We start from the raw sequence: 18,082 nt of genomic DNA, 5'->3' as shown, positions 1-18,082 counted from the left end.
GGACACACGACATGCTGACTGCAGTGGGGTTTGAACCTGTGCTCCCTTGATCCACTGTGCCAGAGCCTCCCATATATAATATAACACAGAAAACGCAGATTGCCGTAATTTGTGAGGACTTATTGGAGTATCCATGGGACAAAAAAGACATGGGTTTGTTCAGTAACATTTTCTTTTATACAAGTCCACTGAAGTCTCCTGAGCCCCCCTCGTATCAAACCAAAGATCACTTCCTGCTACTTTATCAACACATCCACACTTGCATCACTGGATAGCTCTTGCATCTACTGTAGGTGCTTTCTGCTTTGTTCACTTATATATATTGGACTTACATATTAAAGGTTTAACTGGTGTTACATTTACCTGTATTGGATGAGGCTCTTTGGTAATAGAAAACTATCAAGCCCATGTTTATCCATTACATTGAAAAGGTTATGATTAATTACTAATAAACAGACAAACAACTAATTATGGCACAACAATGTAACTATTAAGGTCAAAGGCAACAAAAAAGTCAAATGTTTAATACCAGTGTTACTAATGGAACAGAGCTCACTTGGAGTGTGGTTCTCTTTATTGACCTCAATGACTCTCTAACTGAAGGTCATAGTGTCAAAGAAAAAAGGGAGGAAGATACATTTTCATGAATCAAGTCATGCCAAATGAAATCCAGGATTTCATTTTACCTCAGATATGTCTTGTTTTCCACCAGAGCCAGGCAGAGGCCCACTACAAGGGGAACCGCCATGCTCGGAGGGTGAAGGGGATTGAAACATCCAAAACATCTCGTTTCCAAGATGGCGACAAGCAGCACCCTCCCCCTGCATCTCCCTCCCCACCAGGCATGTCGCCATCTAGCCCTGAGCCTGATCCTAATAAGCAGGGTGAGCATCACCTGTGACATATGAAGTTACACACAAACACACATGCACACACACATTCAAATCTGTCTCTAAATGGCAAAGATGCACAGCACAGCTGTTGTGTGAAGTAATAGGATAGAAACTAAGCAGAGATGAGTGTTGATGCCCTGCTTTCTAATAGGGATGGGTAAAATGGCCAAAATCTTTTTTCCCAATATAGCTACTTTCATATCTCAAAAACTATCTGCATCTCGATATAGCATGTTCTCCGGTCAATAACTACATTAGGTAACATACAGAAAGCAACACATATTATATTCCTCAAAAATATTTTGCATCATATTTCCTGAGAAATACGAGTTAGTATATGCTTGTTATTATTGATATACACAAGGTATTTACGTATCACAATATCTTCAAATAGGATTTCATCAAGATTTGATTGCCTTGAAATATAACAGATTATCATATGTAATTTTTGCCAGGCCCAAGTTTATAATAAGAAGATATTCAAATCTTTTGTAAAGTTGTTGTTTTCATACTTTTATATCTTGACAATTAGAGTTGAACTTAATGATATGGCTGACTTTGGACAAATAGTTGACTAATCAGAAAACATTGTGCTTTTTACAGATGACATCCTAAACTGTCCCAACTTTAACAATTCACCTTTGACACCTATCTGCCTTCCAACACCCAAACTGAGCTCAGATGCTGAGTGTCCCTTCATGCCTTCTGTCAGCACACTTTTACCCTCCCCTCCCTCCCCCACCGCGCTCCTCAGCACCCCCCCAGTAGAACCAGCAGCGGCTGGTCTTCCCGACACCCCGTCTCCAGCACCCAGCCCTTCTTCAGGAGAATCAGAGGAAGAGAAAGCCAAGAAGCTTCTCTACTGTTCCCTGTGCAAAGTTGCTGTGAATTCCCTCTCACAACTGGAGGCACATAACAAAGGTAGGAGTGAACATGCTCACAAGAACATCACATCACTGAGTATGCCAAACATGCAAGAAATTAATCCCGATAAACAACAGCATTAAGTATTATTCACTTTTAGAACAAACTTCAGAAAACCTGAAGCATGGCTCTTTCAAAGCACTTGTATTCTGCATTTTAAGTCCTAAAAGCTAAACCAGGTGCATTAGCACCACTTAGTGGAGAGAATGATAGGTTCAAAACTGCATGATCTAAATGGTTATATTGGTGGTCATAAAAACTTGACCTCCTACAACCTACACTATATATTGTCACAGGCAGTGAATGCAATAACAGGAAAACCCTCATACCTCAATTGGATATATTTTTATAACATTGACACAGCTTAAGCAAACAATGTCATGACAAGGTCCTTTAGTAGATGTTCTGGAGAGCTCTGTCATATCACTTGATGTAGTTTTCCTAAGTGTCATTCCTTTTTTGCACTTTAATGTCTAGTCGTCAACGTTAACTTTGAAATAGCCTTAGTTTTCAGTGTATGCATTACAAAGTTACGCCCCCTAATTGCCATTGTAGATTAAACCGTTTTTTTATTGTTTCAAGGTACCAAACACAAAACCATTCTGGAGGCTCGCAGTGGACTGGGGCCCATTAAAGCATATCCACGTCTGGGCCCTAAACTCAGCCCAGAGCAGGGGGGGGAGCTGTCTTCTGACCCCGACACTCAGGAACGCACCTTCCACTGTGAGATCTGCAATGTCAGAGTCAACTCAGAACTGCAGCTCAAACAAGTGAGAAAAACCCACACGGTCAAATCAAATCAAGTTTTATTTAAAGCACATTTAAAAGCGATTTTTGGTCGAGCCATAGTGCTGTACATGTCATAAAAACACATTACTACAATCACAGTAAAAGACAATAATTTACAACAGAAATATAAAAAAAATTAAACACAGGGAATAGTGGTTAACCACGGTGGTTATAATGGCACTAGCAATCCCAATAAATACAATTATATTTATCATTCTTTTTCATTTTTTTTCAGCATATATCTAGCCGAAGGCATCGGGATGGAATTGCAGGGAAACCCAATCCCCTTCTCAGTCGGCACAAGAAGCGCACTGACTTTATGGTAAGAACTCAGATGATCTTTCTCACATATTCCATATTTATCAATTCCGCACCATAAAACACTATCATTTAGAGGTTATGGAAAGGATTGCATGCCNAGCGGCAACTTTTCAACGCTTTTGTTAGGAAAATATCACTCGACACCAGGTTGAGAATCAATAATCAGGTTCTAGTTTATTCTTGCAAGAAGGAGCAGAGTTAACTCTGCTCCTTCTTGCAAGAATAAACTAGAACCTGATTATTGATTCTCAACCTGGTGTCGAGTGATATTTTCCTAACAAAAGCGTTGAAAAGTTGCCGCTGCAGTGTCGCACAGTGTGGGGTCGAAATATGCACAGTATTATAGAGGCGACAAGAGACCGATGCTGTTTATTCCTATCTATTCTTTATTGCTGATAAAGAAATATGACCACAATTTATTAATCCACCCTCAAAAACGAATACTCTTTTGTATTTTAATTGTCTCTCAGAGTTTGTATCGGTCATAAAATCGCTGTGATCCCAAAAACATAATTTCCCACTGTTGTGGTTGTTATAGTTGTAGTGAGGACTCTTGAGCCAAACTATTTTCAGAAATTATATATTATAGTTATCTTTTTGATGTGGCCAGCCCTTAAGGTTTGAGAGGTTGAGGTTCTGGTTGTATAGTCAATAAAAAGGTCTGTGTTGGACGCCAACTCCTGCGCTAGCACCTTATATTGGAGTTAGATCTCAATTGTGAGGTCCACTCCCAATCAAGTGAAATAAAATTAAAGAGTGAGACTTAAAGGCAAATATATAGTTCCTGTTATCTTCTCTCTGTTACAGTAACACAGATTATATGTGACTGTGTGTGTATGTGTATTCACAAGCCGAGGCCTGCCGAAATATTATAAGGTTTCATTATGTCAGTAACAGGACTGAGGGACCCGAGGCACGTGACAGGTACATGTTGACTGAGGGGTGGGATGCTTAACTGAGGCAAAGGGCCCACTGGGACGTGTCCGCAATGCCTCTGTAAGCTGGAGGTATTAACTGCCAATGATAGTTACGCATATAGCCCTCATCCTGATTGGTGATGACAGAAAGGCAGATATAGCTTTGCCTGTGTAACCCAACTCCTCTGGCTGCTGCTATACCCAAAGCCCTGCAATTAGACAAGGATATGAAGCCCTACAACTCCAGGAACAAATGACAGCAGAGAGTTTGAAAAGCTGACGTACTCAAAGCTACTTCTTCTCTTCGCAGTGCACACAGTGCGCTGCCATCCTACTTATTTCCCTCTCCCTTACTGCAACTCCCGATTGTTTTCTTTCTGCCCGAGCTTTGATACTTTCACTCTCCCTGTGACCTCCAGTGTCAGATCTTAGGAAATCAATGAAGGTGTGCCGTCAATTCAAGCATAAAATGCCTAATAGCCTCAGAGGTGGGGGATGAAAGCAGTTGAAACAATAGGATGTAAAAGAGATTAACGCATCCAATCTTTTGAACAAAAGTGAATAATGATAACATATAAAGAGAAGCTACGAAAGGAGCCTATGGAAATAAGGATTAAGATGAATGAAGAACCAGAGATGGGATTTAAGAGGAAGAAAATGAGAGCAAGTGAATGTCCCTGAAATCCTTTTTTTCTCTAAGCAGGATGTGCTTTGATGTTTTATCTATAAAGCGACAAAGGCACAGAAAGCAGAGAGAGTGGGTCTAGCGAATCTACTGTAGGGGGTACAGCGACAGGAAGAGGGGGTGGGAAGTAGCTGGAGAGGTGGAGAGAAGGACAGATGATACTGTATACCCCACAGAGGGGGAAGCACAAACAGGAAAACTGACAAGGTAAATAGTGAGCAAACTGACTTGCTGAACAGACGGGAGATATGAATGAAACAAGGTTTGCTCTGGGCCTGAGAAGTAGACGGAGTGAGCAAAAGAAAGAGAGAAGTGTCAAGTATGTTACTGCAGTGGTGACGATGGCTAATGCAGCATGGTGTGACGTCAGCCTTGCAGCAGAGCTGAGCTCTCAACACTGGCAGGCTAATCTGTCCTCTGTGGCCAGAAATGAATTGCATTGTTATAATTGCAACATGTGTGGCTACAGCATAGTAGCAGTGAGAAGCACCTGCTACTGAATGGCCACTATCAATCAATCTGCCTCTTTCACTTTCTGTTAGTGACCGGGGACTCCCATTTAATCCCCCACCCCCTCAGTAATATACATGAAAGAAAAATGTTGGTTTTATTAAAGCACTTTATTGGCATATGACCGGAAGAAGTCTTGAGTGAAAATAATGAGTGTTTGTCTGCCTTTGAAGTGCAGCCCAACCCAGACAGTGTGAGTAAGCCCAGCGCTGTACTGTAAGCAGAGTATTCCTTCATTATTAAAGAATGTCCACCGTGCTTTAAGCTCCCAGTCTCTCAGGTTACTGTGCAATGTGCCGTAGAGCTGCAGCAGAGGAGATGCACACAAGTAAAACAGCAGGCAGGACAAACAGGTGGCTCAGTATTAGACCTCCCAATGCATCTCACTCACAGACGGGACACCAGTTACAGACACTCCGGATATACACATATGTGGGATTTTTTAAATTCTCATCCAACATAAGCACTGTTTAAAAACAAAAACCACAAGAGGCTGAACACACACACCGTCAGCGTGTTGGTGGGTTCTTTGTCGTGGGAGTGTTGGGTAATGAGTCAGTGACCTCTGTGGCGCATTCTGGCTCCTTATATAATGGAAGAGTAACTGTACCTTAAATTATATATACTTGTGTAAAAAGTCCTTTTCGAAAAGTTAAACCAACCCTACTTTGTAAATGTCACGTCATTTTTGATGCTTCTCAATGGAGGTATTGGCACAGACTCTGATATTACAAGCAAAGACTGATCAAAAGCTCAGTTTTCCTTGAGCACAAAAGGCAAAATAAAGCCTGGGACTCGACACATGCTGATTTTCATAGATAAAACTGTTTATATTCATACAGTATGTAAATATGAACATGCGCTTTGCGGCCCCCAGTCATGTTCTGTATCCCATCATCCTCATATAGACCATGTGAGAACATGCAGGTCTGAGCAGGGGAGATATAATCAAGCGGCCCCTCACAGAGAGAACAGGGCAGCGTTACACGAGTTTCAGATGACTCCCTCCCTGCTTGTGTCCTTTACACACCACTGCATTTAGAGTGCAAGTATTTAGCGCTTCATCCCTGGAATGCATTCATATTTTTAGCCAGTCTTGTATGTCAAGCTTTTGTTTGATTTCCACTCATGTTAAAGTTAGAGTTCACAGTGTAGATCTTAAAAAGCAGGAATGTTTCATCTTTAAAAAAAAATATTAAATTCAGATTCAAATTCTAACCCTTAAAAAGCACTGCATTCAAATTCAGCTTTTTCTATAGAAATAAATGTATAAGAGGCCACACATAGTTGATATGTAGAGAGGCAGCATGATCAGAAATGTTGTGGTCCACTGGGAAATGTGCTGTTTGGTTTCAGATATCTCCATGCTAAGAAGGATTCTCAAACCATCAAAAATATTTCTTACAAATAGTACTTACAAACGCACACACACACACACACACACACACACACACACACACACACACACACACACACACACACACACACACACACACACACACACACACACACACACTAACCTTTGTAGTCTAGAATGAATGAAGCTCTAAATGACCTAACGTATAGGCTCAATGCTGATTAATGTTGTGTTTGTCTGTGTGAGATCTGGACAGTGAGGAGGGAACACGATGAAGAGGAGAGCTGAGTGCTGGCGGTGAAGGAGAACACAGTTGATTTCAGTCTGCACTTTGTTTTAATGATAGAGGCTCTGCGCCCCAGCGGCCAGGCTTAAATGCTACCTCCAAGAGAACTCTCAGAAGACCTCTTTCACTGGAAGCGGTGTGTGTGTGTGTGTGTGTGTGTGTGTGTGTGTGTGTGTGTGTGTGTGTGTGTGTGTGTTTTTATGCAGTGCTCTTGAGATCAGCCAGTCCTTCTGCAGCCTCACTCTGATTTCATGCAGTATTTGCAACTAATGAAGACTTTAGTTTTCCCCAACAGATTTGCACTGCTCTCATTAAAATGAAAATCATTATGTAATGATGGAAGTACGTTGCTGTGTTTAGACTATTCCTGGCTAACAATTTCTCATGAAAAATTCTGTCTGTCTTTCCGTGGTGCCAGATAATGAATCATCACAAAGAGGTCAAAACTCCCTGATTGGCAAGAAAGTGGAGATGACGAGCAAAGAGGAGCTTTGAGAGAGAAGATGATGGCAGTGGCAACCGGAGAGAGTCGGTTGAGCGAGGAAAAGAGGTCTGGACGACGGGGGTAGATAAGGGGGAAAGAGAAGGAAAGCATCGAGGTGGGGGAGGGAGCCGCATGTTTTGAGGTGAGTCCAAGGTGACCAGAGGAGGTAAAGAGCCATGTTAACCTGCAGGTTAATGTGCAGAGAAAATGCCATCTATTTAGAAAGCAGTTGTAACCCCCACAGCTAAACAACATGCTGTATTGTCCATGTGCTAAATTCTCATAGAAGTGTTTTCAAAATGGAGAAAGCAATCCAATCGGTACAGCTGCTTGTGAGGGTTAACCTTTGGCTGTCACATGCAAAATGTTATACATGCATGAACAATTTAGGGTTATTTAGTTGCCCTCCCTGTAGCTTGTCTGAATGTCATGTCTTGTTTTAAGCATTTACAGACATCTTTAGACATTGATTTGGGAAGACAGGTCATCTTTGTTTGTTTTTTTAAACCAATTCAATTGTATTGAATTTATTTACAATTGCATTACGAAATAAATCAATTCTCTCTTTCCCTCACACATATACAAACCAATTCCCTAAATAATCTTTAGGTCTCCTTTGCAAATTAGACAGACATAAACAATAATGATAGTGATTAGGGGTGTAACGGTATACTTATTCGTACCGAAAATATTCGTTATGGGCCCTTCGGTTCGGTACACGTGTGTACCGAAGTGTACTGAACAAATATAACGTTACACGTAAACAATTTAGAAGGTGGAAAACTTTTTGGAAGTAATCTCAGGTGCAGCGTCGCAGCGTTCAGTGTAATTTGCTCACATTGGGTTCAACGCGTCATAGAGCGACCAAGTCTACCAGGGATGCGTTCAAATTTTGTTTGAGGAACTGTCGAAATTGCGAACGCAGATAAAGTTGAGCTCGAAAATCCTTCAGCATCATTGAAGTCTCCGGTTTGAGAACATTTTTGTTTCGCAGAAAGGAATGAGGCCCAGTGAGACCCAAGCATGTTTGTTCTGCATTGGATAAAATTGGTTACGCGGCTGGCAATACATTGAACTAGCACACTCATTTGAAAAGGCATCACCAGAACGTGAATACGTTACCACAAGAAAAATGACTGAAATGCAAACCCAACTCCCACTAGCATTTAAGCCTCCACCACTCGCAAAAAGTCCAGTGCCATGTTAGCAAAGCGCTACCTGGCTGTATCGGCTACCTCTGTCCCTAGCGAGAGGGTGTTCTCCACAGCAGGAGACATTGTTAGTGCCAGCAGATCTGCCCTTTCGGCAAGCAATGTGGACAAGTTAATTTTTCTTACAAAAAACATGAAAATACAATGACAAACCTAATGTCAAGCTGACTGCTTATGTGAGTACTAGTGCAGTAGTTCAAGTACAGATTATTTCAGTTCATCGAAATGCTGCACCTTAATGTTCATTTTATTATATTTTTTTTTATTTATTTGAGTGAATACATTATTCACAGTTTAATAATAATTAAAAACCCCACAAAAAATATTTCATGTGTTTTGATAATTTTTTCTGCTTTAACGAAAACGTACCGCCGTGACCTAAAAACCGAGGTAAGTACCGAACCGAAATGTTTGTGAACCGTTACACCCCTAATAGTGATAATAATAATCATAAACAAATAACTAAATACAAGTAACTAACAGGACATACATCAAATAACCATTGGTAAAGTGGACTAGTATTAATGTAACAAATTGCGTGTTTGCAGCTTTGTTTAAATTGTCAGTAAGAGTGGGAAATGTTTTACTACATTAACTGTTGAGTGTTTGCATCATATTAGAATTGTAGAACTTGATTTTCTACAAACATTTTGACAAATGTTCTTGCATTGTGGTTAATAGAAACAAATGATTTTATTCCAGGCTTTCTGTAATCACTTTATTTCGGACCCTCTGTGTGTTCATACAGAATCTGGATTTTCATGTGATTATCTAATGCCAGGAAACGTGTCACTTACAGATATTAATTGTAACACTTCAGACGGACAGATCTCAGAAAGCACTAGAAATTCCACTTCTGTTTGTGTTTTTTTTTTTTTCCTTACTGTATATCTATATCGATGAAGTTGAATTATAGACTCGATTTGAAACATTTTGATAATACTCTCCTGAGGAAGTCATGATCTACGTGAACAATGATCTTTCCATAACCTTAATTAACAGTTTAATAATGTCACCAAGATAATGAGGGCCTGGCCAACAGCCTATCATGTCTTTAAATGTTTGTATAAAGGGTAAAAAATTATTCAACTCATGCAGATGCGCCTTTGTCTAATTTAAGGTGATACAGTAGGTAGCATCTATTCACGCACACTTTGATTATTTCCATAAGCTTTGTATGAAGTCACGCTTATGCAGTCATGAAAAAATATATAGGGTGCTATTTTTGCTGGAATATGTGTTACCTAAATATCTAGAGCAAAGTTGTGAGTAAAAAGTTATCATTCCCAGTAGTTACAAAAGATAGGAGAAAGCATGGTAGACAGTTCATACTGGATTTTTAGCAGTATGTTACCATAGTTGTAATGATATAATCCATCTGTGCCTTTTTGTTCTGTAAATGGTAACAACCTGGCTCATGAATATCTGTAGCTCCTCTCAGGCTTCAGCTCTGTAGGGCGGTGTCAGAACATCCTGAACCTGGCTGTCAGCCCTGCGGTCATGATGTAGCACAGTTTGAGGCAAACAGAGAGCACTACTGCATGCAGAGCAAAGTAAGAACCATTAAGGGATCCACCATGTTAACATCACCTGCAGCCCTGCCCCACATCATCATTCTGTGTGTCAAACCATTTACACACCTGCTGGGAGCTGGCAGGACGCACGGCTGCAGATACAGACCTACAGAAACCTGAGCATGTAAAGCACACAAGCAAACACACAAAGGCACATGTGCAAAAGGATGAACAGACAACACGACAATGGCATCGGACGTAAAGAAGCCAGGTGCATGTCCTTATGATGTTAAACAATAGAGAGCACACAAAGGCAATGAATACTTGATTTTCAATAGGCAGAAAAATCGAATCAAACAACAGGAGTATGTATGCAGCTGATCTACATATAGCACATTGTTTGTTCCCGCAGAAGCAGAAATGATAGGCTTCGTTTTGGAGTCTTGAGGCTAGAGTGTGATTTTATGCTATATGCTTTGTGCTTGTCTGGGTTGTTATGCTGCATAAAAGGCTGGTGGCTGGTGGCTCAGCTGTGGCCTGCATACCTTCAGGACAATAAACAACAAAGATACTTTATGCCCTCTTGCCATTTTTGGCATCCTTGTAACCAGTAAAGTAAATACACTAGTGTTTTGTGCTGCAGCTATTCAGGCCTTCTACTATTTATAAATATGGTCAAAAAGTCCTTTCAACTTATTGACTAATATGTCGTTTTCATGCCTTCCAAAACAACATATACTTCAATATCTTCTGATCTTACTTGCAAATCAGCAGGATAAGATAGTTTTCACCTTTACATCACCACTACTAAAACAACAATGGTTAATACTAGAGTTTAGTGATATGGCACTGCTATGGATATGGTTCAAGCTAAAAAATCTTGTTGGTTAATGTTGGGATCAGTATACACATATTTATTGTGTATACATGTTTTGTCCAGAGTGAAATATCTCAACAACTACTGAACTACATGTAGTCTACTGTTCCAAAAGCTTGATGCTCAACACTTGTATGTTGACTCTACATTTAAAATCTTAGTCTGTCCTGCTCCGTTAGCATTTATTTTCTAGATGTGCATACTTTCTAAATACTTAGATCACCGAGTGGCTGTGATTCCCAGACCCATCTGATAGCACTAATACCTCCCATCTTTAATTTCCACATGTTTACAGTTGTGTGCACAGGGGCACTTTGGAGCTGAAAAGCATGTAGTGAGATGTAGTCCTGGCAGAAGGTCAGACAACCATCTTGGTCATGGTTGATGTTGACTGGGGTATTTAACGGGAATGTGTCCTGTATCTCACATTGTTTGGACATCAATCCACCCCAAGCTCCTCTAAAAGGTTGCTTTTTAAAGTCACTCATCATTTTCCTTACGTTTTGAAAGACAAGAGTCATATGTTCGGTTAAAGCTTGTTGTCAGATAAAAGTTAAGGTTGTTTTTAAAACACTAATAAACAACAATTGCTTTATCTTGTGCGGAGAGACAGTATATACATACTGTAACTATGGCCCATCTAAGGTACTTGACCTTCACTTCGTTGCTTACCATTGCTGGTTTTACTCCGTGCGTCAGTTGGCGGCTTCAAAGACGTTTGAAATCTGTGTCAGTTTGTCAAACACACAGAGTGATGCACTACGCATTTCTTCATTTTAAATGTCAATACTTTTCATCCCTCGTTGCAATGCCTCTATTCAAAGGTCATGTTGTTTATCAGGAACAACAAGCACCTGCAGGACATTAATGAGGGAGGGTTTTCTGTGTATATGGATTACTTCATATTGGTTGAGTGAACAGTGATGCAAGCTACGAATCTTTTTTCATAGGGCTGAGTGAGGTCCTTGCGTCATTCTAGAAGAAGCTGTGGCCTATTTTTTAAATAAATAAAGACCTGAAACCTCTGGGTCTGAAATATTCATCATAAAAATCACTAAGTTGCTAAACTGCGATGCACGCTGCTCTGCATCAGGGGAGATAAGCCTGCTTTAACACATTTCTTTCATACTTCGCTGCTGATCGTGTAGACGTGTTTGAATTTGGCCTTTCATTAAACAAATACAGTATTCAGATGGCAGTGAATGGATTGGGAGATTTTTTTGTGATGATGGACAGCCGGAGAGGAGACTTTTTTCTCCATGTTTGTTTTTCCATCTCTTCCTGTCCACACTGTCATCGCCTTTCATAGACACTATTTTAGTCCCCGGATTTACATCTATATCTCAGTAAAAGGAAACTAATACAGTATATAAAACCGGAGCCCCATGTTGATGTGATCTTGTGTCAGTGTGTTTAGTATCTAGTGCATACAGAGTTAAAGCTTCAGCTCCAGGGAGGGATTACCACAAGCTCAAACCCACACTCAGATCACAGGAAGACTGAGGCAGGGGTAAGATCAAGCAAACAAAAATAAAGTATAAGTACATGGAACAAGGTCATTGTATTTAATGAAATGTAAGACGAGAAGCAAGTATCAATATTGATGAACTAAAAAGATAAAATGTTTAAACTAAAAATCTACTGTTTAGGACTGCGTCACATGGATACAAAATAAATATTTTATCAAATCTGCATTTTAGTCTATTAATAACATCCAGCACAGGCTGTGAAATGCATTAGGATCACTCAAAATCATGTATTTTATCAAACATATTTAAACTAGATATATTCATGATTTTTACAAATAATAATTAAGACATAATTTGCAAATAACTATTATTATTATTATTATTATTATTATTATTTATACAGTATCAGTGTTATTGAACCGCTTTGGGCTTTTTTTAAGGAAATAAAATGGATAAGCAAATGGCCTTTTGACATCTTCTTTTATTGCTATTTTGTTTCAAAGCTTGTAGGACACGGAATTTAGCGACTACAATATACACATGTGTTTATGAACAATTGTGACGACTGCAGGATTAATGATGAAAGTCATATGAACAGGAACAGCAAGGAGCCTCGCTCACACCATCCTACAGATTTTCCAAAGAGGGGAATCCTTCTATCGTGCATCGGTCTTCTTTTCATGACTATGTGACAAAGTCATCTAAGATGCATCTGAGTTTCCCAAAGCAGCACATGCAGCCAAAAGTTTGTACCAGAGATAAATGATAACCTTGGCATAAGAAGAATGTAACTGTGAAAAAACAGATCAATCGGATCAACGAGAGCAAAAAGAGAAATGCTTTCTGATATCCTCTTACCCAAGATCATCCTGAACACGTCCACTGTCAACTTCTTGTTCCCACGTTCTCTCCTTGCTCAGTTCCTCTCTCCCTCGATCAGCAGTGACTCCAACCTCTCTGGCTCTCAAAACTCAAAGTGAGACAAAAAAAGACGTCTCAACACCACAACCATCACTTTGCATCCTGCGCTGTGTCTCTTCCGCTGCCTTCGTCCACATGAGAAGCTTCTCCTTCTTCAGATCTTGACACGCTCAGCCAGCTGTTGCCAGAGCACAGCAGAACCCCCGACTGCAACACCACACGCACCCAGTCTACTGCAAGGCAGCCTGTAATGTATTCACTGTTATATATATTCACTCAGTGGAGAAACACCACAGTGTACAGCTGAGATGGAGCCCTGCCTCACTGGAGGAACCTCTGCACCACAGTGTGCATATCTCTCTTCCTTTCTCTCTCTCTCTCTCTCTCTCTCTCGCTGTCTCTCTCATATTTTGTGGTTGGGTACAACCTAAAGGCACCTTGCATTCCTGAGCAACGATTGGCCGGAGGCTCGGCCAATGAGAAAAGGAGGTGCTGAGCATTTTCTTGATGTGTTTGAATGAGGAGGCAGAGTGATAATGCTGCTGTCGATTTTGCTTTCCCTCTCCCTCTGGCACCCCTTTTCTGATGTTTACCATTGACTTTCTCTGATGTGTCTCACTCTATGCCTCACAATGACGGCATCTGAAACACGTGTGCCGTCAAAACATCCCCCCGACATATGGAGGATTTATGTAGAATCTACCTGTATGTAGTGTCAGGTGCTAAATTGTGAAAATACTGACACACAGTTCACACCACAGTGGCTTTTCCAGACAACTGTTTGAACAGAGAAAAAATAAAAGCAGACACAGAGGTTCAACAGAGACTGACAGCTCCAGAGACTCTATGAAGCAGTGGAGGGACGAGGGTTAGGGGGGGGGGGGGGATTGAGGTTAACGCAGACTGACTGGGGATGAAAGCGGTGATGAAATGTGGAAGATATGATGGAGCAGGAGGATGAAGGGGCGTGCAGACAGCTGTTTGACAGGCAGAGTGCTGAATGAGCACAAAAAGAAGCTTACTCAAATTATTCAAAGCTTATTTTCCAAACTTCATCAAACTATTTCCCACAAGATCCGGCAGCATGCCCTCCAGCTTTAGGCAACATGAAGCGACCTATTTCTACATCATTAATAACAAATAAATACTTACAGTGAATCCGATAATGCTCTGTGACAGACTGCGTGTATGTGTGAACCCAGGATTGTGTGTGTGTGTGTGTGTGTGTGTGTGTGTGTGTGTGTGTGTGTGTGTGTGTGTGTGTGTGTGTGTGTGTGTGTGTGTGTGTGAGATAAGGTTTCCTCATTAGTTGAGTCGGGCTGAATAATGCAGGTAGGGGTATTGTTGTTTCCAATGGGCCAGGTGCTAATGTGGCTGTCAGAGGGTAAAGGGCCAGACACAGCATGACTTTAATGGATGTCACCATGGGAAACTGAAACCGGACCAGTGGACTCAGGTAACACACCATCCTGTGTGTGTGTGTGTGTGTGTGTGTGTGTGTGTGTGTGTGTGTGTGTGTGTGTGTGTGTGTGTGTGTGTGTCCTGTGGCTTTAAGTTGTTCACTTATTAAAACACTTTGCTGGTTCAGGGTTACAGGATGTTGGTGCCAAGTTGATAGAATACAGTTACATGTATTAAAGAATGAGCTGAAATAAGCTTTTACTATTCAAATATATGCACCTCTTCATGCCTTATTGCATGTAGGAGCAGGAGTAATGTCAACGTTATATTAAAAAGCTTTGACAAAAGAGGTTGCAATTGTTTTTTCTTTAGTGTGGGAAAATGTTCTGGAGTAGTGTCAGTTTAAAGAGGAGTGAAGTTTTTCTACAGTATATGCCTAAAATATTTTCTTCATGATTGTTTCTGTATTCTCTAAATTGATTTACATGTTACTGACAATCTATCCGTCTAGTTAAATGGGCTATTGATTTTGACAAAACTCATCTTTTTTTTTCTTAAGAAAGTCCTAATGTCGGGTCCTAATGTCTTGTTAGGGGATGAGATTTGTCCCAGTGGAGTGGCCGTTTGCCAAGTACTGCTTTATTGGATACATCGTGTCTTTTTATTAGACAGTTTACAAAAGATCAACTGATTTGAACATATACAGCGCTTAAGGGTTTCAGGCAGATGCATTGTAATATTTCAAAGTCAAGCATAATTTGGTTTTAATATTCAATTTAATTGTGAATCATCAAATATCATTTGCAGAGAGATTATGTGTTTTCTTTTATATAAGAAAACACATTTTCTGAGTCGTTTCTGTGTCTAATGTAATGTAACCGATACTAGCAAAATAGCAAAGCATAGTAAATACAGCGCATATACATTCGAGTTGTACTGTTTCACACAAAACTCTACTTTTCTTTTGCATAAAAAAGTCTAGATATATTGAATCCAGTTTGTATCGGTTGTGCAGTGCAGTCAGTGTACCTGCTCTCCGTGTTATTGAGAGCATGTGACCTCAGCCATCCTTTCATTCTCTCGCCCCTGGAGGCCATAAATGTGTCGACAGGCTTGTTGAACTCTAATTTTAGCCGTAATCGTTAGCGGTGAGTTCTGATGAGGCCTGCCAACATTTAATGAAGTCTTAATTTCTAGTGTAACTCTGATGAAACAGCCTAAAGCATTGTGTTAAAACAGCCACTTACAGGTTCAAGTGGCCAAACAGATTAAGATAAAGAGATAAAACCAACCTGAAAATCTTTGTCATTTACTATCCTGCATGTCCAAGTATAATTTAGTAATGGTATACAAAAAAAGTATTTGTGGATTTATTGACAAACCCTAGTGACTGATAACAATATTATAATTCAAAGATGTGTCGTTTTGTTACTGGTTTTACTGGTTATGCTGTTTGAGCTGTGTGGTCAATCAGCTCAGGTCCAGACACAAAGTGAAAAAGCAGCCAGCTGTTTGTGGTTGTACATCTGTCAGATGGAGAGTTTCTCCTCTCCTGGCACAGTGAAGGAGGCTCAGAGCTCACTACCACTCGTCTCTATACACTGACTGTAAGATGTAGTGGTTCACCACATGTACAAAAAAAACATGCTTTGTTAGGGAGGGGGTCGACTGGTCAATGTTTAGTATGCTAAAAGTCTTTATTTTTAAGTTTAATTTTTCCAAACATTTGTTATAGGCTATATTTTGTCAACTTGTCATGAAAAATGTCTTTGACTGAATTAAAAACGGTATACTTTAACAAATCCTCCCACTCTGACAAACTGAAGTTCAATATACAAAAAGCAGAAAATACTAAAAAATAAATAAATAATTAAAACATGAAACTCGATTCAGAACTGCACTTAAAGGTGGGGTAGGTAATTTTGGAGAAACCAGCTCGAGTGCGCTAGAATTTGAAAATACACAGCCGGAAAAAATCTGCCACTTCTTTACAGAGCCCCTCCTCCAACACACACGAACGCGCATATGACCAATGAGGGCACGAGATAAGTGTGTGCACAGATCGTCTATGGCACAGATGGAAGGCTGACAGGCAGGTACTGTAGGCCTTCCAGTTATTTTAGCCGGGCCGGCTAAAATAATTGGTCGTGCTTTTTACAGTACTACGGCTTTCACAGATTACATTTTTTTTAATGGATTTTTTGTCAAAGCACTTATGATATTCATTGCTATCGGGATGTTAAGAGCATTCCATGGACAACCCTGTCTCCTAAAAATTACGTTCCCACAGAGCTAAACTGCATTCTCAATTACGTTTTAGCTAGAAACGTATTTTCTCCCATGTCACGTTAGTTATGAACGTATCTCAAATACGTTTATTTTCTACATATCTTTGCCATTTATTATCTTGCTTATAATAATGATAATAGTCATTTATAAGTATCATTTTAGAGCACAGATTTGAAATCAGTAGGCAAGGCTGTAATTTCACCAGCTGTTACTCTTATGGGCGAGGCAGAAAATAATAATTTTAACATGCCATAAAGCTGCTGTGTTGTTTATTTCATCTCAAACATAAAAACAAATCCAGAGTTACGTGTTTCTGTACTTCCTCTAACAAGAAAGGACAGTAACAGAAGATCTCTGTGACGCCAGATGTGGTGTTGTTAATGCGATATGATATCCGGAAAAAAATTCAGTTTAGGATGGCCGAAGACACTACACTACCCATAATCCCCAGCTATCATTTGGGACTACAGTCCCGTTGACAAACCCCGTGATTAATCTTCAAGGTCTGGGATTGGTTGTTGGAGTGGCAGTGTGCCAAGGTTACGCCGAGCGTCAAACTCTTTGAAATGGAACGAAACCACGGCAGACTATTCAAAACTGGACTCGAACGCCCCCCCAGAACTACACATGCTGGCTCTACTGGGAGTGTGCCTTGGCAGTCTCAGTTTTCGTTTTCCCAAAATTAGAAGTTGACAGTATTAAACTGTGTACAGCCCTGGAGGTTTAGGCGATACGAAACCAATTGGTGTGCACAAATTTAAAACATATAATTACTAAATGGGTGAAAATCGCTTGTATCCATAATGGGCAGCATTAATATATTAACCACATGACAGCTCATTGTTACTTTGTAATTCTACTCCAGTACAATTCAGAGGTTAAGCTGGTATTTTTACTCCATTAAATTTATTTTAGTTACTTTGCAGATTCTGATTAATGATGTGAAATATAAACAACCCTTAAAGCAGACTTTAGTTACACCTGAGTAAAATTCAGGGACTTGTCAAGTGCCAACAATCAGGCGAGATATTTGATTGCTGGTGCTTGAGAAGACTAAACATTTATCTACAGATCTCTATAAAGTATATTAATTACTTTTTATTTTTCTAGTAATAGTTAATTAAAAACTGTATATAATTGCTATTTTGCACATCCCTTTCAAGATTTCAAGAATTTCTAAGGTTTATTGACATATCATACACACAACTACGGTGTAGTTATGCAATGAATGAAA

General features: G+C 40.0%; 1 protein-coding gene across 1 annotated transcript in view; it reads left to right on the top strand.

Annotated features, from left to right (window-relative positions):
• Positions 1 to 655: 655 nt before the first annotated feature.
• Positions 656 to 18,082, top strand: part of LOC104967242 (zinc finger protein 385A-like) — a 24,980-nt gene continuing 7,553 nt past the window's right edge. Inside the window, exons 1-4 of the mRNA XM_010796658.1 lie at positions 656 to 884; positions 1,497 to 1,814; positions 2,400 to 2,587; positions 2,842 to 2,928. Coding sequence (XP_010794960.1) covers positions 656 to 884; positions 1,497 to 1,814; positions 2,400 to 2,587; positions 2,842 to 2,928 — 822 coding nt within the window. The remainder of the gene's footprint in view (positions 885 to 1,496; positions 1,815 to 2,399; positions 2,588 to 2,841; positions 2,929 to 18,082) is intronic.

The sequence above is a fragment of the Notothenia coriiceps genome, unplaced genomic scaffold (genome assembly GCF_000735185.1).
Source record: "Notothenia coriiceps isolate Sejong01 unplaced genomic scaffold, NC01 NC01_scaffold00037250, whole genome shotgun sequence".
NCBI lineage: Eukaryota > Metazoa > Chordata > Actinopteri > Perciformes > Nototheniidae > Notothenia > Notothenia coriiceps.
Note: the sequence above shows the minus strand (reverse complement) of the source record. Positions and strands in the feature narration are given on the sequence as shown.